We start from the raw sequence: 23,621 nt of genomic DNA on the forward strand, positions 1-23,621 counted from the left end.
ACAATAATAGCAGCCAGAGTCGAGAAAGTGGTGCTGGAAAAGCACAGCAGGTCACCCAGCATCTGAGGAGCAGGAGAATCAATGTTTCAGGCAAGAGCCCTTCATCAGGAATAATAGCTGGCCACACCCACATTCCCAGGAGTGAATGAAAGAAAACAACAGCCACATTTCTCCTGACTACATTCAGTTTCCCCATACAATTGTGGAAATTCTGATTTTAATAAACTGCAATTTCTTTTCTTACTTCATTTTTATAACTCTCCTTTGTATTTCTTCTACTTGCATTGACAAGATTAATGCTATCTTTTTGATTTTCTCTGATTTGTCTGGTTGGAGGTCCTGAGATCCCTGCACCGTGGGTGTAACATTTCTGATGTGCTCATTTTATTGACACAAGTCAGCACTACCCAAAACACTGTCCTGGTTGACTGATATTTGTACTGATTAACCACCGTTAGCATGACAACTCTATTAAGCAATAGGTGAGCTGTCACTAGTCGGAGAAATTGAAGATATTAGATTAGATTCCCTACAGTGTGGAAACAGGCCATTCGGCCCAACTAGTCCACACCGACCCTCTGAAGAGTAATCCACCCAGACCCATTTTCCCTCTGACTAATGCGGGCAATGTACCATGTCCAATTCACCTGATCTGCACATCTTTGGTCTGTGGGAAGAAACTGGAGCACCTGGAGGAAACCCACACAGATATATTTCTCTCTGTATCTTTTATGGCTTTCTCACTTGTATGTAAAGCAGACATGGTTCTGTGATTATACCAGTAACATGGATCCCATGTTATGTCCATCCTCCTGTTCATAGGATGTTGAGTACTGTAAACTGATGAAATGGCAGGAATTTCCCAATGACTTAAGTAGTAAAAGTACACTGCACAACTGTTAATCTTTCTCATTGGAAACGTGCTGCTAATTTGCTTCCAGGAAGATCCCACAAGCATGCACATAATCGGTATGATTTATTGGTTTGAATATGGCCCTGTATTAGAGTTATGGAGTCATAGATTCATACAGCACAGAAACAGACCATTCAGCCTAACTCATCCATGCCAACTGACCTGGTCCCGTTTGCCAGAGCCCATATCCATCTAAACCTTTCCTATCCATGTGCCTGTCCAAATGTCTTTTAAATGTTGTAATTGTACCCATCGCTACTACTTCTTCTGGCAGCCCATTCCATACATACAGCACCATCCACTGTGTGACCACGTTCCCCCTCAGGTCCCTTTTAAACCCTTCACCTCTCACCTAAAAATATGCCTCTAGTTTTGAACTCCCCCACATTAGCTATTTGCCTTATCTATGCCTCTCATGATTTTATAAATTGTATAAGGTCACTGCTCAATCACCTGTGCTCCAGTGAAAAAATGTCCCAGCCTGTCTAGCTTTTCCTTCTAACTCAAATCCTCCAAAAGGTGTGCAGGTTAGGTGAATTGGCCATGCTAAATTGCCCATAGTGTTCAGCGATGTGTAGGTTAGGTGCATTAGTCACGGGTAAATGTAGGGGAATGGGTCTGGGTGGGTTGCTCTTCGGAGGGTCAGTGTGGACTTGTTGGGCTGAAGGACCTGTTTCCACACTGTAGATATTCCAGTCTCGGTAACATCCTTGTAAACCATTCTTGTACTCACTCCAGTTTAATAACATCCTTCTGGTACGCAGTACTCCAAATGTGGTTTTCCACTGTCTTGTACAGCTGTAACATAATGCCTCAACTCTTATACTCAGTGCTGTGACGAATGAAGACAAGTGTTTCAACCACCACTTTCAAGGAACTATGTACCTGTAACCTAAGGTCTCTCTGTTTGACAACACCCCTCAGGGCCTTCCTATTAACTGTGTAAGTCCTGCCCTGGTTTGTCTATTCTGGGGAGATCTTCTGTTCTCTTCAGATATGATGTGATCCTTTGCAGCTGATCAAGCAGACATGTGGTGACTTGATATCATTAGTGTGCCATTCCCAGAGTGTGTGTCTCTGCTACTTTCTCTTTTTTCCCATTTCCCACGTGATTATAATTACAATTTTAAGTGCTGGCAAAGAACATGTGTAATCTTTTGATTTAGTGACGGGGGAATTTGATGAAACAGTTGTCCATTTACAATGCACCATGTGACTTATAAAGGAACCTGAGCATTTTGGCCACAACTTTGTTGCCCAATTGTCATTGACTTTAAACTTGAGAACACTGAGAAAGACAAGGGTATTCTTCCCAATTATAATTTACAATTCATTTGTAAATATTTCATTTTATTTGTATATAACATCATTATTATGGAGACTAGCTTCATTAGAGAGCTAAATATATTGATAAGTTCACAGTTGATGGTTACAGGGTGATCAATCATTTTATTCATTGTGAAGAAAATAAGGCTTTTTTTTTGTTCATTCTTTGTTGAATGTTCATGCTACTGTCCAATGTTGTTCTCACCACTCTGGGATTCACAGTACACCCTCTCTTCCATGCATTGGGTGTCATTAGTTGGACCAACGTTTATTGGCCATCATTAATTGCCCTGGAGAAGGTGCTGGGGGGTCTCCTTCTTGAATTATTGCAATTGTTTAGGTGTGGGGACACCTACAATGCTGTTACAATGAGAGTTCCAAGAGTTTGAACAGAAAATCCTTGCTGAGAAACAAGCAGAAACAACAAAAGTCATAAAAGCTTTTTACAACTCATTTAGTTCCAAATATTGACTGGAAATACAATAGTTCAAGTACTTTAGATGGGTCAGTTTTTGTCCAATGTGTGCAGGAGGATTTCCTGACACAGTATGTAGACAGGCCAACAAGAGGCGAGGCCACATTCGATTTGATACTGGGGAATGAACCCAGCCAGGTATTGGATTTAGAGGTAGGTGAGCACTTTGGTGTTAGTGACCACAATTCGGTTATGTTTATCTTAGTGATGGAAAAGGATAGGTATATAATGCAGGGCAAAAGTTATAGCTGGGGGGAAGGCAATTATGATGCAATTAAGCAAGATTTAGGATGCACAGGATGGGGAAGGAAACTGCAGGGATGGGCACAGTTGAAATGTGGAGTTTATTCAAGGAACAGCTACTGCATGTACTGTATGTACCTGTCAGGCAAGGAGGAAGTGGTCTAGTGAGGGAGCCATGGTTTACTGAAGAATTTGAATCTCTCGTCAAGAGGAAGAAGGAGGCTTATGTTAGGATGAGACATGAAGGCTCAGTTACGGTGCTTGAAAGTTATAAGTTAGTCAGGAAAGACCTGAAGAGAGAACTAAGAAGAGCCAGGAGGAGACATAAGAAGTCTTGGCAGATAGGATCAAGGAAAACCATAAAACTTTCTATAGGTATATCAGGAATAAATTAGATTAGATTATTAACAGTGTGGAAACAGGCCCTTTGGCCCAACAAGTCCACACCAACTCTCTGAAGCGCCACCCACCCAGACCCATTCCCCTACATTTACCCCTTCACCTAACACTATGGCAATTTAGCATGGCCAATTCACCTAACTTGCACAATTTTTGGACTGTGGGAGGAAACCCACGCAGACACAGGGAGAATGTGCAAACTCCACACAGACAGTTACCTGTGGTGGGAATTGAACCTGGGTTTCTGGTGCTGTGAGGCAGCAGTGCCACCGTGTTGCCCACAAATGAATGACTAGAGAAGATTAGGGCCATTCAAGGACAGTTGTGGGAAGTTGTACGTGAAATCTGAGGAGATAAAAGAAGCACAAAATGAATATTTTTAGTCAGTATTCATACTTGAAAAAGGCAATGTTGTCGAAGAGAATACTGAGATACAGGCTACTAGATTAGATGGGATTGACATTCACAAGGAGGAGCTATTAGCAATTCTGGACAGTGTGAAAATAGATAAGTCCCCTGGCCGGATTCTTTGGGAAGCCAGGGAGGAGATTGTAGAGCATTTGGCTTTGATCTTTATGTCATCATTGTCTACAAGAATAGTGCCAGAAGACTGGAGGATGGCAAATGTTGTCCCCTTGTTCAAGAAGGGCAGTAGGGACAACCGTGGTAATTATAGACTATGATTCGCCTTACTTCAGTTGTGGGTAAAGTGTTGGAAAGGGTTATAAGAGATCGGATTTATAACCATCTAGAAAGGAAAAAATTGAAAAGAGATAGTCAACATGATTTTGTCAAGGGTAGGTCATCCTTCACAAACCTAATTGTGTTCTTTGAGAAGGTGACCAAACAGGTGGATGAGGGTAAAGTGGTTGATGTGGTAGATATGGATTTCAGCAAGGCATTTGATAAGGCTCCCCATGGTAAACTATTGCACAAAACACGGAGGAATGGGACTGAAGGTGATTTAGTGGTTTGGATCAGAAATTGGCTAGCTGTAAGAAGACAGAGGGTGGTGATTGATGGGAAATGTTCATCCTGGAGTTCAGTTACTAGTGGTGTACTGCAAGGATCTGTTTTTGGGCCACTGTTTTTTGTCATTTTTATAAATGACCTGGATGAGAGCGTAAAAGGATGGGTTAGTAAATTTGCAGATGGCAATAAGATTGGTGGAGTTGTGGATAGTGCTGAAGGATGTTGCAGGTTACAGAGGGACACAGATAAGCTGCAGAGCTGTGCTGAGAGGTGGCAAATGGAGTTTAATGTGGAAAAGTGTTAGGTGAATCACTTTGGAAGGAGCAACAGGAATACAGATTACTGGGCTAGTGGTAAGGTTCTTGATAGTGTAGGTGAGCAGAGAGATCTTGGTGTCCATGTACATAGATCCCTGAAAGTTGCCACCATTGTTGATAGGGTTGTTAAGAAGGCATATGGTGTGTTAACTTTTATTGGTAGAGGGATTGAGTTTTGGAGCCGCAAGGTTATATTTTAGATTTTTTAGATTACATTATAGTGTGGAAACAGACCCTTCAGCCCAACAAGTCCACACCGACCCGCCGAAGCATAACCCACCCATACCCCTACATTTACCCCTTACCTAACACTACGGGCAATTTAGCATGGCCAATTCACCTGACCTGCACATCTTTGGACTGTGGGAGGAAACCGAAGCAAACCCACGCAGACATGGGGGGAACGTGCAAACGCCACACAGTCAGTCGCCCGAGGCGGGAATTGAACCTGGGTCTCTGCCGCTGTAAGGCAGCAGTGCTAACCACTGTGCCACCGTGCCGCCCACATATTGAGATCCTGACAAAACTCTGGTGTGTCTGCATTGCATACAGTTCTGGTCACTGCATTATTGGAAGGATGTAGAAGCTTTGGAAAGGGTTCAGAGGAGATTTAGTAGGATGTTCCCTGGTATGGAGGAAACGTCTTATGAAAGGCTGAGAGACTTGAGGTTGTTTTTGTTAGCGAAAAGAAGGTTGAGAGGTGTCTTAATTGAGACATATAAGATAATCAGAGGATTAGATAGGGTGGACAGTGAGAGCCTTTTTCCTCAGATGGTGATGGGTAGTATGAGGGGACATAGCTTTAAATTGAGGGGTGATAGATATAGGACAGATGTCAGAGGTAGATTCTTTACTCAGAGAGTAGTAGGGGTGTGGAATGCACTGCCTGCAACAGTAGTAGACTCGCCAATTTTAAGGGCATTTAAATGGTCATTGGACAAGCATATGGATGAAAATGGAATAATGTCGGTTAGATGGGCTTCAGGTTGGTTCCACAGGTCAGCACAACATTGAGGACTGCGCTGTAGGTTCTGTGTTCTATATGCTATGTCCTAGTTCCATTTTACCCTCTCCATTGTTCCAGTAATGCTTTAATTTTGAAAGAGCTGATCTGTATTATGTATGTAAAAGTGATGGAAATTATTCATTGAACCTCCAAGTACAAAGTTGGAGGAGATGTGAATTGGAGGTTCTGGTGAAGCTGTAAGTAAGAGAAGCTTGTTATTGCGAGTGAGGATTTGTCTTTCTGAGGTGAAGGGGTTGAAAACAGAGGATGGAATTGTCGCAGAGGCTGAGCGAGCCCATGGGCTATGGTGAAGTGTTTGGGAGAATCGGGCAACAAATGTTCAAGGCCCTTCTCAATGTTGGGAGCAACCCACTCCTTTTTACACACTTTTCACAAGTGATGCAGTGAGATTCTCACTGTGCACTGGCAAGATGCCATTTGACGCTCATTATTGATTCTTAAATGCCATAACTTACCTCATTAATATTAAAACTTCCATCTTACCAAGCAAGCTCAATCTTGAGAAAACATGACAAGAGAACCAGCGCGGGTACTTGGCACAGTCAGTTTGTCCACTTGCTTTAAACAAATTCCATGTTGAAAACATGGCACCAACATCTCAGGGCACGATCTATGGGAATCAGCAACTTGCATCCCATATCCATGGGCATTGGCATCCAATATGTCAGAGTATTAAGTACAGGAGTTGGGAGGTCATGTTGCGGCTGTACAGGACATTGGTTAGGCCACTGTTGGAATATTGCGTGCAATTCTGGTCTCCTTCCTATCGGAAAGATGTTGTGAAACTTGAAAGGATTCAGAAAAGATTTACAAGGATGTTGCCAGGGTTGGAGGATTTGAGCTACAGGGAGAGGCTGAACAGGATGGGGCTGTTTTCCCTGGAGCGTCGGAGGCTGAGGGGTGACCTTATAGAGGTTTATAAAATCATGAGGGGCATGGTTAGGATAAATAGACAACGTCTTTTCCCTGGAGTCGGGGAGTCCAGAACTAGAGGGTATACGTTTAGGATGAGAGGGGAAAGATATAAAAGAGACCTAAGGGGAACTTTTTCACACAGAAGGTGGTACGTGTATGGAATGAGCTGCCAGAGAAAGTGGTGGAGGCTGGTACAATTGCAACATTTCAAAGGTATCTGGATGGGTATATGAATAGGAAGGGTTTGGAAGGATATGGGCCAGATGCTGGCAGGTGGGACTAGATTGGGTTGGGATATCTGGTCGGCATGGAGGGGTTGGACTGAAGGGTCTGTTTCTGTGCTGTACATTTCTATGACTCTCTGACTTGATGTGCCAGTCTTTAATAACCCTCATGGCACATCTGCGCTTCACTGACAGGAGGCTTCTGCACTTTAGTGCTGGACATTGAGCTGCACTGGCAACTATCATTATAATTCTGCAGTAAGGACGCTGCGCAGACAGGGACAGATACTCAACTCATGGACTGGACCAGGCTGTATCTCTGAGCTGTTCACTTGCTCTTATAGCGTCACTCACTCCGAGCTTACAAGGATGCTCACGTGGATCTCAGCCTTGTATTGCCTTGCCTTTTTGAACTTTGCCCTCTCTGCAAGAGGTACCAAACTTGCAGTATTGCTGTCCTGCCATTTAGTGCAGACACAAAACCAAGGAAACATGTCATGGTTGTCAGGATCTCATCAAGGCAAGGGGGATAGCTTTCATTCAGGGGATCCTGACACAGTAAATCATGGGCAGTCTCCGATACCAGGGCAGGCTCTGTTCAAGGTACGCAGAATCAGGATCCTCCTCCCGTATTGGTAAGCAGCTGACTGACAGGCAGCACACCAACTACCCTGATTCCAGCCTGTTGTGACTGTTTTCTTCATGGAATGAGACAGAGAGAGATAATTATTACAGGAGGTAAATGTGATTGGCACAGCTACATCTGTTGATGCAAGTGGGAGGGGTGACCTGAGTGAGTGTGTAGGTAGCATAGAGAGCATGCAGGAGAGAGAACATTAGACAGCGATGTAGTCAATGACTCAGAAAATCAAAAGAAATGTGGATTAAAAAGAACATTGACAGCTACATATACATCAATGGAAGAGGATTATGAACAAGGTAGATGAACTAAAGGCATGAACAGACACATGGTAGCACAATGGAAATCTGGTTAAAGGGAGGGAAAACTTGGCAGCTGAATTTCCCTGGATATAGAGTTTTCTCACAGGATAGACTGGGTGACAGAGAGGAGTGGAGGTACCAGTATGGGTTGAAGAATCAATTGTAGTTATGAGAAGGTACAATATACTAAATGGGTTAACAAGCGAGGCCTTATGGGTTGATCTTATGAATAAAAAAGGGACAGTCACACTACTGGGAGTATACCATAGACCCCCAAATAGTGTGAGGGAGATAGAGTAACATATATGTAGACAAATTTCCGACAGTAGGAATAAGACGGCAAGAAAGGTAGGAGCCTTTAACTATCCCAATGGCGACTGAGTTTGAAAAAATCATAGGGTGCATTGTGGATGAAAAATTCATGTACTGTGTCCAGGAATTTCTTTTTCAGCTAAACCCAACTGGAGGAAAGCTAGGCAAGTGGGTGACGTGATCTTTAGAGCACACAGCAAACACGTCCACTCCAAAAATAAGAATGGTTCTGCTAAATCTAGACTCCCATGGTTGTCTCTAAAAACGCAGGGAAGATTAAACATAAAAGGAAAGCTTATGATAGTCACAAAAAAACTCAATACTGCGAATATCTAATGGTATAAATTATACGGGGATGAAGTGACAAAACAAATAAGAAACTCAACAAGAGAGTTAATAAAAAATATTAACAAAATAGAGGAAAGAAAACCCAAAGATATTTTACCAGCGTAGAAAGAACAAAAGGATCGTTAAGGAAAATGTGAGACCTATCAGAGATGATGAAGGGAATTTGTGTGAATACGGGAAGAATTTTATGTGCATTTTTGTCTCTGTATTCACAAAGGAAAGGGATATAGTAATCCAAGAGAAGCAGTGTGAAATATTGAACAAAATAATCACAAGAGAGGAAATGTTAGAGGGATTGGAATCCTTGAACATGGATAAGTCACCAGGGTTAGATGGATTGTTCCCCAGGATATTGAAGGAGGTCAGACAGCAAACAGCTCTGAGGATTATTTTCCAATCTTCACTGGTCACAGGTGAGGTGCCAGAGCACTGGAGGAACGCATTGTTTAAAAAGGGGACAAAGGAAATGCCAAGCAATTATAGGCCAGTTAGTCTGACTTTTGTCGTGGGAAAATTGTGAGAATCAATCCTGAGAGATTGGATAAACTGTTATTCAAAAAATATGGACTGGCCAGGGATAGTCAGCTTGGCTTTGCTAAGGGAAGGTCATGCCTTACAAATTTGATTGAATTCTTTGAGGAAGTGACAGAGAGAATCAACGCAGCGGATGTTGTCCACACGGTTTTGCAAGGTCCCACATGACGGACTGGTCAAAAAACATAAAATCCCATGGGATACAGGGGAATGTGATGAATTGGATCCAAAGTTGGCTCAGTGACAGGAAACAAAGGGTAATGGTCGATGGTTTGTGAATGGAAAGCAGTTTCAAGTGGTGTTCCATTTGGCTTGGTGCTGGGACCTCTGCTGTTTGTTTTGTACAGTATCGATTTGGACTTGAACATGGGCAGCACAATTGGGAAATTTTGCAGATTTCACAAAGATTAGCCGTGCAGTGGATTGGGTTGAAGATAGCTGTAAACTCCACAATGGTACAGATGCTGCCAGACCTGCTGAGCTTTTCCAGTAACTTCTGTTTTTGTTTCTGATTTACAGTTTTTTTGGTTTTTCTGGCACAGATGGGTTGGTGGAGTGGGCAGGAAAGTGATGAACTGAATTCAGCTCTGGTAAGTGGGGGGGGGGGGGGGGTCAAACAGTAAATGGGAAATACACAATAAACGGGAATATAATGATGAGGTGGGTGAAGTGAGAGATTTTAGAGTGCACAGGTCCCTAAAGTTTGTAGTCCAGGTAGGTAAGTTTTAGTCCAGGTAGGTAAGGTTTAGTCCAGGGAGGTAAGGTTTAGTCCAGGTAGGTAAGGTTATGAAGAAGGCATATGGAATGGTCTCCTTCAATGGCAGAGGTATAGAATATAAAAGTCAGGATGCAATAATGAAAAGATATGCTAGACTGATGGAGCCACCAATGGAATATTGTGTGCAGTTCTGGTCACCACCTTATAGGAAGGATGTAATTTCTCTCGAGAGAAGATTTACTAGAATGTTGCCAAGGCTGGAGAGTTGTAGCTATGAGGAGAGATTGGAAATGTTGGAGTTGTTTTCATTGGAACAACGAAGGCTAAGGGGCAACATGACTGAGGTATACCAAATTGGGAGGGGTAGAAATAGAGTATACAGGAGGAGTGTGTTTCCCTTGGCAGAAAATTCAAAAACCAGAGGTCATAGATTCAATATAAGTAGCAGAAGGATTAGAAGGGATATGAGGAAGAACTTTTGTACGCAGAGGTTGGTGGGTGTCTGGAATCCACTGCCTGAGTTAGTGGAGGTAGATATCCTAAACTATTTTAAAAAACGTACTTGAATTTGGACCATAAGTGTTGTAAGCTGCAGGGCCATGTGCAGGAAGATGGGATTAGGAAGGGCATTAGGGTGAGTGGGTCAGCATAGGCAGGATGGGCCAAATGGCCCCCTTCTGTATTGTATCATTTCTACGGGGAAGAGGATGTCCAGTATTGGTACCACATTTAGCAGGACATCCAGGACACTGCCTGCAAAGTGGAATGAGGTTTCTCCCCCAACTGCTGTGTCTGGGAGAAATGTCAGAAATCGTGCAGGGCATCTGCAGACTAACTGTGTTTGTTGGGTGTCCAGAGAGCGTTTAAAGATGGTGTGGGAACAAGGGCTGTCAGTCAATTCTTGCATATCTGGCACTGTCACATTATTCTGGTAATGATACAAGGTAAGAGGGGGTGAAAATTGGATATGAGAGACCCCATGGGGTGTAGTGAAATTAATAAGGTGAGTTTGGTAAGGTAGAATCACGAGACCTTGTGGCAAGAAACCTTCCAAAAAGCAACTTAGACTTAACCAAAAAAAAGTAAGCCTTTGAAGTCAGAATTCAGCTGCTCCAGTGGTGTCTATAGCAGAATAGGTGGATGTTTGTATACAGTGGGATTGGTAGGTAGAGCAGGCTTGGGGGAGTTAGAGAGAGGGAGAGAGGGCTTCTTCTTTCTTTCTAATTCTGCGACACCTTTAACAGAACAGCAATTGATTTCTGAAAGCCTTATGTGAGACACTTTGGTCAGAACAACACTGAAAAACAATAGAACATCGAGGATACAATTCTGTAGAGGGTGCAGGTCAGAGAGACTTTGGTGTATGTGAGCACAGATTATTGAAGGTGGTAAGACAGGTGGAGTTAGAGCAATTAATAAAATGTCCTCTGCTTTAATAGTAGGGGAATAGTTAGCGTATGGAATGCACTGGCTGGAAATATGGTAGTGGCAGGTTTAATTGAGGCATTCAAGAGGATATTAGATGATTGTTTGGATAGTAATGGGAGGAGACTAGCAATGGGTAATAGAATCTGTGCAGGCACAGTGGGCTACATGGCCTCCTTTTGCGCCGTAACATCAGCTCTGTGATTCTATCATTCATTCTTCCTTAGCTAGATTTGGCTGAGAGCTCTCTCTCTCTCTCTCTCTCTCTCTCTCTAAAGATGCATCTCAGACTTCTTCCTTAGTGTTTCCCAGCCTTAATTCCACAAACTAACTATTGCTGGAATTACCTCTGGCAGCCTTCCTGTCTTCTATTTTCTTAGAAACCTTCAATTCCACACCTTTGAAAGACTTGAGTTGTTATTGCCTCTCTTTGTGATTGACACTGAGATAACATACTGAAAAAAAATGTTGGAGAAACTCGGCAGGTCTGGCAGCATCTGTGGGCAGAAAGCAGAATTCTGATGAAGAGTCACTGGACTCGCAACGTTAACTCTGCTTTCTTCCCATGGATGCTGCTAGAGTTGAGTTTCTCTAGCAATTTATGTTTTTGTTTGTGATCTCCAGCATTTTATTTTAATTGAGCTAACGTGTCAGTCTGTCTTCTGTTATGGCTGTATTGAGTCAACAAGAGCCATCATGTCACTTCTGGGAACCACCTTGTATGAAGTTGTGTCCATTTTATAAAGATAGGTCACATTTCTGACCGAGGGACCTTTTACAATTTCACCTCAAACTGACTGAGATTTTATCCTTTTCTAGGTAAAAAGGAATGTCTTCAAAGAGACAAGATATCTTGAGATAGTGTTTGTGGCGGACAATGAATTGGTGAGTTTCTGAACATGTCTTCTTCAGTGGCTGAGGCCTTGTTAGGACTGACAGTACAGAACCAGGAACTAGGCTTGGAAGGAAAGAGGAGAAACAGGAGTTACAGATTAATATCAGCCTTTGGTTTTTAAAAGGTGGAAGAGCATGGAAGGGAGGACCAAGGACAGTTACAAATTCCATCATTTCTCACAGTCACTCACTTGATTGAGTTTTTTGAAGAAGTGACAAAGAAGATTGATGAAGGCAGAGTGGTGGACATTTCCTATATGGACTTCAGTTAGACAAGATTCTGCATGGTAGACTGATTAGCAAGGATATATCATATGGGATTCAAAGAAGGCTAGCCATTTGGATACAAGATTGGCTTGAAGTTTGGAGACAGAGGGTAGTGGTGGAGGGTTGTTTTTCAGACTGGAGGCTTGTAACGCAATGATCGGTGCTCGGCCCATTGCTTTTTGCCATTTATATAAATGATTTGGATGTGAACACAGGAGGCATGGTTAGTACGTTTGTGGATGACACCAAAATTGGTGATGCATTGAACAATGAAGGAGGTTACCTCAGAGTATGAAGTCACATGACACGACATTATAGTCCAACTGTATAAGTCCTGCCTTGATTTGCCTTAGCAAAATGCAACACCTCACATTTATCTAAATTAAATCCATCTGCTATTCCACGGCCCTTTAGCCTATCTGATCAAGGTCCCGTTGTACTCTGAGATGATGTGGAGATACCGGTGTTAGTCAAAAAGAGAAAGGAGGCTTATATAAGGTTTAGGAAACTGAAGACAGTCAGACCCCTTTAAGAATACGAAGATAACAGGATAGACCTCATACAAGGAGGGCTAAAAGGGGCCATGAAATGTCTTTGGCAATCAGGATTAATGGAAAGTCGTAATGCAGTTTATATGTATACAAGGAGAAAGGGGGTAGCTGGGGAAAGGGTAGATCCACTCAAAGACAAAGGAAGGAATTTCTCTGTTGAGCGAGAGGAAGTGGGTGTACCAGTACATTGCATTGATATTCACAAAGGAGAAGGACATGGTGGATAGCGAGTCTTGGGAGGGGTATGTTGATATTCTAGGGCACGATGATAGCAGAAAGGAGGATATGTTAGGTGTTTTGAAAAGCATTAAGGCAGACAAGTCACCAGGACCTGATGGGATCCATTCCGGAACACTGAGGGAGAAAATTGCTGAGGCCTTAAGGAGGGGCCTCAGAGGACTGGAAAATCACTAACATTGTTCCTTTGTTTAAGAAGGGCAACAGTGTGGTAAGTTGGGAAATTATAGACTGGTGAGCCCTGCATTAGTGGTAGGAAAATTATTGGAGAAGGTGCTTGGGGACAGGATATACTCACATTTCAAAAAATATGGACTTATTAACAATAGGCAGCATGGCTTTGAGCAGGGAAGGTAGTGTCTCACAAAATTGATCAAGTTTTTTGAGGAAGTGACAATGATGATTGATGAGGGCAGGGCGGTGTATGTTGTCTACATGGACTTTAGCAAGGCCTTTGACGAAGTCTCTTGTGGTGGGTTAGTACAGAAAATGAAGTTGCATGGGATCCACGGTGAGCTGGTAAGATGGACACAGAACTGGCTTGGTCATAGAAGGGAGAGAGTAGCAGTGGAAGGGTGTTTTTATGACTTAGGAATTGTGACTAGTCGTGTTCCGCAGGGATCAGTCCTGGGATCCCTGCTGTTTGTAATATAGCCCTGCGGTTTGTAATTTATATACATGATTTGGAAGAGAATGTAGATGTTCTGACTAGTACGTTTGCAGATTGGAGGAGCTGTAGGTAGTAAGGAGAATGGCAGAGGATACTGTGGGATATAGATTGGCTGGAGACATGGGGAGAAAAATGGCAGATGGAGTTTCATCCAGACAAATGTAAAATAATGCATTTTGGAAGGGGGTACGTAGAAGTACATTAAATGACAGAATTTTTAGAAACATTAACATACAGAGGGATCCAGGTATTCAGGCTCACAATTCCCGGAAAATGGCAACACAAGTGGATAAGGTGGTCAAGGAGGCATGTGACACACTTGCCTTCATTGGTCAGGGCATAGATTGTGAAACTTGGCAAGTCATGTTGCAGTTGTATAGAATTTTAATTAGGCCACATTTGTAATATTGTATACCTTTCTGGTTGCCACATTACTAGAAGGAAATGGAGGCTTTGGAGATGGTATAGAAATGGTTTTACCAAGATGTTGCCTGGTTTGGAGGGTATTAGCTAAGAGGAGAGATTGGACAAACTTGTTTTGTTTTCACTTGAAGGTTGGAGGCTGAGGGTCTACCTGGTAGAAGTTTACAAAATTATGAGAGGCATTAGTAGAATGGATAATCAGAGTCTTTTTCCCAGGTAGAAATGTCAATTACTGGGAGACCTAGGTTTAAGGTTAAAAATCACACAACACCAGGTTATAGTCTAACAGGTTTAGAAGCACTAGCTTTTGGAGAGCTGCTCCTTCATCAGGTGGTTGTCTTCATCAGGTTGAAGATAAAAGGGGGAAAGTTCAAAAGAGATGTGAGAAGATTTTACACAGTGGGTGGTAAGTGCCTGGAATGCACAGCCGGAGGAGGTGGTGGAGGCAGGTACAATAGTACATTTAAGCATCTTGACAGATACCTGAATAGGCAGGGAATAGAGGGATATGGACTGCGTAGAGCAAAAGGTTTTCAATTCGGAAAGGCACGTGTTGGTGCAGGCTTGGCAGGCCGGAAGTCCTGTTCCTGTGCTCTACTGGTCTTTGTAGCAGCAGGAGCGGGTAATTTGGATCGTTAAACCTACTCCACTGTACTGTAGGTTCAAGGCTGATCATGGTCTCAGCTCCACTTTCCTGTCTGTCCTCTTCAATCTTTTTTCTATGAAAATTCTATCTAACTCTGCCTTGAATTAAGGCACAGCCTTTGTTTCCTTCTCGGAAATAGAATTCCATTCTCTGATGTTTCTTTGAGAGAAGAATAATTCTTTCTTTTGTCTTAAAACCAGACCTGTTATGTCAGTTTCTCCACAAGAAGAAACATCTTCCAGTATCCACCCTGTCCCCTCCTCTCAGTAGGATCACCTCATCTTCTCAACTCTAATGGATACAGGCTTAACCTGTTCAAGCCCTCCTCATAAGTTGAACCTTTTATACCAAGAATAAGTTGAATGAACCTTCTCTCAACTGCTTCTGAAACATCTGTGTCTTTTTTTAAATACAAGACCAAACTGTGTAAAGTGTTCCAGGTGTGGTCTTGCCAATAAAAGCAAATTACTGCGGATGCTGGAATATGAAACCAAAAGAGAAAATGCTGCAAAATCTCAGCAGGTCTGGCAGCATCTGTAAGGAGAGAAAAGAGCTGACATTTCGAGTCGAACTGACCCTTTGTCAAAGCTTATATTCCACTTGCTAATTTTTTACCCATTACTGAACCTGTCTATATTCCTTTGGAGATTTTCTCTCTTTTCTTGACAACTTACTTGTCACCTCTCTTGGTATCACTGGCAAATTTAGCTCCTGTACTTTCAGTACCCTCATCCAAATTATTTACATTTATTATAAATCATAAAGCCTCTTTATTGCAACCCACTTGTTGCATCTTGCCATAAAGATCCAATTATCTTTAACTCTGCTCCCTGTTAACTCACTAAACCTTTATCTGTGCTAATATGGGGCGGCATGGTGGCTCAGTGGTTAGCACTGCTGCCTCACAGCACCAGCATCTCAGGTTTGATTCCAACCTTGGGCGACTGTGGAATTTGCACATTCTCCCTGTATCTGCATGGGTTTTCTCTGGGTGCTCCCACAGTCCAAAGATGTGCAGGTCAGGTGATTTGGCCATGGTAAATTGCCCATAGAGTTAGGTGCATTAGTCAGAGGGAAGTGGTCTCACTGGGTTACTCTTTGGAGGGTTGGTGTGGACTGGTTGGGCCGAAGGGCCTGTTTCCAGACTGTAGGGTGTCTAATCTAACACTTTCTCAATTCCTGAAGAAGGGCTCATGCCCGAAACGTCGATTCTCCTGCTCCTTGGATGCTGCCTGACCTGCTGCGCTTTTCCAGCCACACATTTTCAGATCTATTCTAATCTAATCTAATCTAATCTAACATGTTACCCCCTACACCAAGTGCACTTATCTTGTGCAATAACCATTAACGTAGCATCACATCAAATGCCTATTGGAAGTCCATGTACACCACATCTACTGGTTCTCTCTGTTCATTGTTAACATTATTTCAGTCAAAAACTCTAGTTGATTAATTAAAGAGAATGGGTGGAATATTGTATGGGTATGAGTGAGGTGAGATTTGAGTCATGAGAAGTGTAGCGAGGGCTATCCCGTCATCAGGAGCAACTTGCTCTATCTTTTCTGTGTTTACTGAGTGGTGAGATGAGTTTCTCACTAGGCAGCAGAGAGTCACCAATTAAGAGGAATTGTGCTTGTGAAGTGCCTTATTTACATCAAACCTCATCTCATTAATGTTCAGCTTCTTACCAAATACACTGAATGTTGAGAAATGTTGACATGGAAGTCAGAGTGTGTACCGAGTGGCTTCAGCTCACCACAGGTTTTGGGCAACATCCATGTTGATCAGCACCAACAGCATCTCAGGTCATGATCTGTGGTTACCAGCTGCACACACATCTCATCCATTGCCATTGGTCAGCTCTTCATGATCACCACAGGACCTTAACGATCCACTTGCAGGTTGTTTAGGAACTGCAGAAAAACTGAATGTAGTGGTTGTAATGAGATCAAAACTCTAGTTGATTAATTAAACAGATTGGGTAGAATATTGTATGGGTATGAGTGAGGTGACTATGGTGAGATTTGAGGCAGAGTCATGAGAATGAGTCCCTTGATTGTGGCTGTTAATTTGGTGTGGTCAAGGAGCCCTGGCTGACAGATCAAAAAGAGATTCTGATGTTCTGAGGGCTGACCCTGAATGAGGCAGACTGGAGGCAAGACCTCTTCATTTGTAAATAAAGGGTGACTTGGTGAAGGGATTCTGGCCTCTGTGGAGTTATTTCAGTGGCGATGGGAGTAAAACACGATACTGAAGAAATTCGCTCGCAGCAGTTACCTTTGAGGTTAGGGGTGAGCATTCCTTGTGTACACCTTTGTTTGGGAAGCTTCATTTGTTTGACCATGGCGTCGAGGACTAGGCCTAGTATGTGGAAGGAATGCTGAGGTAGCAGATAATAAAATCTTTCAAGAATTGATGGATTTATTGAAGGAATATTATAACCTCCTCTAATTCTGAGACACTATCGTTTTTACTCAAGAACCAGGGGAATCCGTATCGGGATTTTTGACTAGGTTAAGACAATTAGCAGAAGCATCTGACTTTGTTTAACTCTTAATGAAATACTTAGATATTGTTTGCTATGTGGCATTAATGGTGTAACTATGCAAAAGTGCCTACCAACTGAAACCCAGCTGGAAATCAATCAACTGGCTATGTGATTGGACAATGTGGCAAGTGGATCATATGAGTGGCAAGGCTTCGGATGGAAGTGGACACCCTCGCCAGTCCAACTGAGCTTGGGGAACACCAATTGAATGCAATCAACTGTATAGCCTCACTCAGGGCATGCTGAGAAATCTTAATAGATGAAGGGTACATCTTCGGTTCCAGCCTCTTGTGAAAAGCAGCTACTAGTGGTTGTAATAAAAGGCTTGGGCCAAAACTTGATAGGGCAAATATGGTTGCAAAAGAGTCACTTAGAATGGCTCAACATTGTTCAGTGGGGAAATGGCTGCCTGAGTGAAGTCCTAATTAAATACCCAGAAGTCTTCCAGAAAGATCTAGCGACTATCAGAGTAACAAAGGCCACTTTGTGTGGTGAGCAGTTCCATGACTCTGCAAGGCCCCCCCCCAGTGCCATTTGCCTTATGGGCAAAGGTAGAGGCAGTAATCAGGAGGCTGGAAAGGGAAGGAATCATCAACCCAGTCCAATTTGTGGGTTGGGCAGCACTGTTCATACTGATTTTTGAAGCCTGGAGGATCAGTTTGCTTTGTTTGATTTTAAACAAATGGTAAACCAATTTTTGCAACTGGATAAATATCCAATCCCTCGGATAGAGGATTTATACTTAAAGCTGTAATAGGGGATGTCCTTCACAAAGCTGGACATAAACTGTGCTTACTTGCAAATGCGGTTAATGAGGATTCCCAGAATATGCTACAATTAATATCCATAAGGGTTTGTACTAAAACACGAGACTGCCTTTTGGGGTAACATCAGCTTTTTCAATTTTTTAGTGGATGATGGAGAACGTTTTGCAAGATCTACCTCAGGTTGCTACTTACTTTGATGACGTTTTAATAGCAGGACATCTTTGCAGGAGCTCCTCAGGGGATTGTCCTAGGTCCAGCCAGCTTCATGAATGACCTTCCCTCCATAAAGTCAAAGGTTGCACCTGAACCACAATGCAGAGGGAAATCATACTTGGGGAGCAGCTTTCTTGTGTGGTTGGTGGGGTGAAAACTATTTTGGTTGGGGCAGTAGGATACAGAGTGGAGATACAGTGGTGGGTAATGCGCAAAAAATATTTAGAAGATAAGTCAAGTCAGACTGGCAGGCAGATCCTATATAGTCGAGCCAAATACAAGGGAGCTTGGCAAAGTTGTATTAATTTTAATCTAAGGAGTCTTGTAAGTAAGGATGGTGAGTTGAAGGTGGTGATTCACAGATGAGGATATGACATCATTTCTATCACAGAGACATGGTTGAGAAAGGACAGAACTGGCAGGTCAATGTTGTCGGGTATAGAATCTTCAGATGAGACAGGGAGGGCTATAAACGAGGAGGCATTTTGCAATATTGAGCAAGGAGTGAATTACTGCAGTAAGGTGGGATGGTATCTTAGAAGGAACTTGAAATTAGGCCAAATGGGTGGAACCTAAAAATAAAAATGGAGCAGTCACTTTTCTGGGAATGTTCTATAGGCCCCCAAACGGTCAAGGAGAGATGGAAAGACAGAAATTTCGGAGAATATATAGAGAAGTAATAGGATATTAATAAACTTCCCCAATATTACTGGGATAGTCAAGTGTTCGACAAGAACTTTCAAAAATTGATTCAGAGAGGCCTATCACAGGTAAAGGGATGGTAAGCAAGTGGGAGGCTTGCTTAAAAGTGAAATAATGAGAGTTCGGTGATAAGTATGAAGGGCAAAGCTGGTAGGTGCAGGGAACACTGGATGACAGGGTTGAAGGATTTGAACAGGCTGGGGCTGATTTCCCTGAAGCGTCGGAGGCTGAGGAGTGACCTTATAGAGGTTTATAAAATCATGAGGGGCATGGATATGGTGAATGGACAAGGTCTTTTTCCTGGGGTCAGGGAGTCCAGAACTAGAGGGCATAGGTTTAGGGTGATAGGGGAAAGATGTAAAAGAGACCTAAGGGGCAACTTTTTCACACAGAGGGTCATATGTGTATGGAATGAGCTGCCAGAGGATGTGGTGGAGGCTGGTCCAATTGTAACATTTAAGAGGCATTTGGATGAGTATATAAATAGGAAGGGTTTGGAGGTATATGGGCCGGGTGCTGGCAGGTGGGACTAGATTGGGTTGGGATATCTGGTCAGCATGGATGGGTTGGACCGAAGGGTATGTTTCAATTCTGTACATCTCTATGACTAGAGATATTGAGGCTGTGGTCAAGTAGCTGAAGGAAGCATATGTCAGAATTCAATTCCTTGACGAGTACGGGAGAGTAGGAGTATACTTAGGAGGGAAAGCAGGAAGACAAAAAGGGTACATGGGATAGCTTTGGCAAAAAAGGTTAAGGAGAATCCTAAGTGATTAAACAAATATGTTAAGAGTAAAAGAGTAACTAGGGAGAGAATAGGGCCTGTTAAAGATAGTAGAGGCTGTCTATGTGTGGAACCACAGGAGTTGGGTGAGATACTAAACAAAGATTTTGCATCAATATTTATAGTGGACAAAGACATGGAAGCTCGGGAACCGGCGGTATGTTGTTGGAAGGGATTCTGAGAGACAGAATCTACATGTATTTGGAAAGACAAGGACTGATTAGGGACAATCAACATGGCTTTGTGTATGGCTTATAAATTTGATTGAGTTTTTTGAAGAGGTGACAAAGAAGATGGATGAAGGCAGAGCTTTGTCAAAGGCCTTCTAGAAATCCAAATAGATCAGGTCTTCTTTATTTAACTTGCTCATTATTTCCTCAAAAAATTATAAAAGATTTGTCAGGCCTGACTTCCTCTTGATGAAGCTGTGCTCACTCTGACTTATTGTACCATGCACTTCCCAGTACTCCAGAATCTCATTTTAAAAATGGGCTCTAAAATCCTGTTAACGACCGAGGTTAGACTAACCAGCCTATAGTTTCCTATCTTCTGCTCCCTGACTCTCTTGAAGTTCTGGTATGCTGCTTGGATCTTCCACTGCGAAAACTGATGCAAAGTACCTGTGCCAAAGGGCAGTTAAGAGTCATCCACATTACTGCGGGTCTGGAGTCACATGTAAGAACCAGGTAAGGATGGAATTTTTCTTCCCGAAAGGACATTAGAGAATGAGATGGGCTTTTCTGACAATTGAAAATGGATTCATGGCCCACATTAGATTATTAACATTCCAATTTCTTTTTTATTAGATTCAAATTTCACAATCTGCCGTGGCAGGATTTGAACCCAGGTCCTCAGAATGTTACTTGGATCTCTGAATCAATAGCTCAGTCATAATGCCAGGAGGTCTTCCCACCTAGATATCTAAAACAAATCTTGCAATCTCCTTTTATAAAGCAGGGAATTATAAGCCACTGAATTTAAAATCAGTGGTAGAAAAACTATTAGAAAAAATTCTAAGGGACAGAATTAAGCTTCACTTAATCCTACTGTCCAATGCTAGGCCTGTAGCCTTATGTTCATCGAAATTGTTCTCTTGTGTTAAGGATTCCTTTTAGGCTGTAAGTTCCAGATCCTCTGGGTGAAAAAAAATTCAAAATCTCCTTTAGATCTCTTGCTCCTTACCTTAAAACTTTGCCTCCTTGTTATTAACCCCTCTCCTAAAGGTCAAGATTTCTCCCTATAGACCTTGCCTATGCCCCTTAGAACTCTTTTCTAGCAGGATTTTCAAATTTGTAGGACCAGAGCTTACCCATCATCTCCATTTACAGTTCCTAAAGACTGGGACAAAGAAGAAATCCTGTCGATCTCACAGATGCTGGCATTGCTGTCTTTAGGAAAGGAGATAGTGGGCTTTGGGTGCTACTGAGGAATCTCTCTACTCTCCATCGCTGGTAATATCATTGCTCGAATCCTTGCTAGGCACCTTCTCTGAGTCTTGAAGGAAATCCTTCCTCAATGCCAGTGTGGCTTTTGAATGTGGAACTGCGGACATGATTCTCATTGCTTGGCAACTCCAAGTTGGAACATTGGAATTATGTTCAAGCAATTGGGATTGGGGCCGCACGGTGGCTCAGTAGTTAGCATTTCTGCCTCACAGTGCCAGGGATCCAGGCTCAATTGCAGTCTTGGGTGATTGTCTGTATGGAAATTGGACACTCTCCCCATGTCTGCATGGGTTTCTGCCAGATGCTCTGGTTTCCACTCAGTCCAAATGTGCAGGTTATATCGATTGGCCATGCTTAACTGTCCCATAGTGTCCAGGGATGTGCAGGCTACATGAATTAGCTATGGTAAATGTTGGGTTATGGGGATAGGGTATGGGTCTGGGTCTGGGTGGGAAGCTCTTTGGATGGCTGGTGCAGATTTGATGGACCAAATGGCCTCTTTCCACACTGTAGAGTTTCTATCATTTCTATTTCTGTGATTCTATGATTGTACTCAGGTCATTGGGAGTGTGGTCAGGAACTTTGGGAACTTGGCAATGATCATGTGGTTGGAAGTTTGGGAGTATGGTCAGAATCATTGGGATTGTAGTCAAGGACTTTGATTTTGTGGTTAGGATCAGTTGGATTGTAGTCAGGAATATTCAGATCATGGTCAAGGACATTAAGTTTGTGGTCAGACATTGGGCTGTGGTCAGGAAAATTATGATTGTGTTCAGGGATATGGGGATTGGGTTGGAAATTCGGATTATGATTGAATCATTGGGAATATATTTCGAACATTGGGGTTGTAGTGGTCAAGGACTTTGAGGTGGTAGTTAGGATTGGTTAGAACATAGAACATTACAGCGCAGTACAGGCCCTTCGGCCCTCAATGTTACGCTGACCTGTGAAACCTATCTGAAGCCCATCTAATCTACAGTATTCCATTATCATCCACATGTTTATCCAGTGACCATTTGAATCCCCTTAAAGTTGGTGAGTCTCCTACTGTTGCACACCCCTAATACTCTCTGAATAAAGAACCTACCTCTGACATCTGCCCTATATCTATCACCCCTCATTGTGATTGGGAACATTGAAATTGTAGTCAGAGACATTACAATTGAAGTTGGGATTATGGGAAAGTGGTTGGTATCAAGAGGAGTGCAGATTGTTATTTTGCTCACTGAATTATCACCAATCATTTGGTTTCCTTTTAGTATCAGAATTTGGGCGATGATATTGATGCTGTTAAGCGACGACTGATACTTGTTGCAAATGCAGTAGACATGGTGAGTATAATGGCTGTTCACACTGCTTAGCCTTTCTCCCCTATCCCTCTGATAAAGACTGTCCCTGCTATGATCCGTTTAGAATGAAGCCGACGTTAAATGTGTATTGTAGTCACTCACTGATCCAGCTGCACAGAAAATTGCTCAGAGTTTCATCTTAAGTTTCAAAAACATTTGTGCTTCAGTCCCATTATGTGAGACTGATTTACCTGACCTCTGAATCTAAGTCATTCTTTCGATGCACAACAAGTCAGATATTGCCAGCTTTGCTTTCTCCTCTCACTGATATATATATATATATTATTTTTCTGCCACTTACACCTTTCAAAAGCCTCAAAGCACCTTTTACTCAATGGGACTCAGGAGGAAACTTTACACCGGTTGTACTCATATTCATTTGTGGATGTCGCTGGCCGCCATTTTTAAGACCCCTCCATCGTTGCCCTTGAGAAATAGGTGGTGAGCTGCCTTCTTGAATTGCTGTTGACTCACAAAGCCATTAGGAAGAGAATTCCAGGAGTTTGACCCAGCAAAAGTGAAGGAATGATGATATATTTCCAAGTCAGGATGGAGGGGAACTTGTAGGAGGTGGTGCCCTTGTACTTCTGGATGGAAGGGGTCGTGGATTTGGAAGGTGCTGTCTGAGGATCTTTGGTGAATTACTGCAGTGCATCTTGTAGATGGTACACACTGCTGTTACTGAGCGTTGGTGGTGGGGGGAGGGGATATTTGTGGATGTGGTGCTGGGCTGCTTTGTCCTGGATGGTGTCAAGCTTCTTGAGTGTTGTTAGAGCGGCACCCATCCAGGCAAATGGGGAGTGTTCCATCACACTCCTGACTTGTGCCTTGTAGATGGTGAACAGGTTTTGGGGAGTCAAGAGGTGAGTTACTCGCCACAGGATTCCAAGCCTCTGACTTGCTCTGTAGCCACTGTGTTCATGTGGCAAATTCAGTTGAGTTTCTGATCAATGATAACTCCCAGGATGTTGACAGTGGGGGATTCAGCGTGACTGTAACTCCATTATTGTCTAGGGGTGGTGGTTAGATTGTCTT

The 23,621-nt window shown here is 42.8% G+C and overlaps 1 protein-coding gene across 1 annotated transcript in view; it reads left to right on the top strand.

Annotated features, from left to right (window-relative positions):
* LOC148152293 (disintegrin and metalloproteinase domain-containing protein 12-like) overlaps positions 1–23,621 on the top strand; it is a 236,154-nt gene that overhangs the window by 41,482 nt on the left and 171,051 nt on the right. Inside the window, exons 7-8 of the mRNA XM_087985877.1 lie at positions 11,910–11,975; positions 22,497–22,568. Of these exons, the coding sequence (XP_087842003.1) occupies positions 11,910–11,975; positions 22,497–22,568 (138 nt within the window). The remainder of the gene's footprint in view (positions 1–11,909; positions 11,976–22,496; positions 22,569–23,621) is intronic.

The sequence above is a fragment of the Chiloscyllium plagiosum genome, unplaced genomic scaffold, assembly GCF_037043375.1.
Source record: "Chiloscyllium plagiosum isolate Xiang-an unplaced genomic scaffold, Cpla_swu_hap1 HiC_scaffold_1, whole genome shotgun sequence".
In the NCBI taxonomy this organism is placed as follows: Eukaryota; Metazoa; Chordata; class Chondrichthyes; order Orectolobiformes; family Hemiscylliidae; genus Chiloscyllium; species Chiloscyllium plagiosum.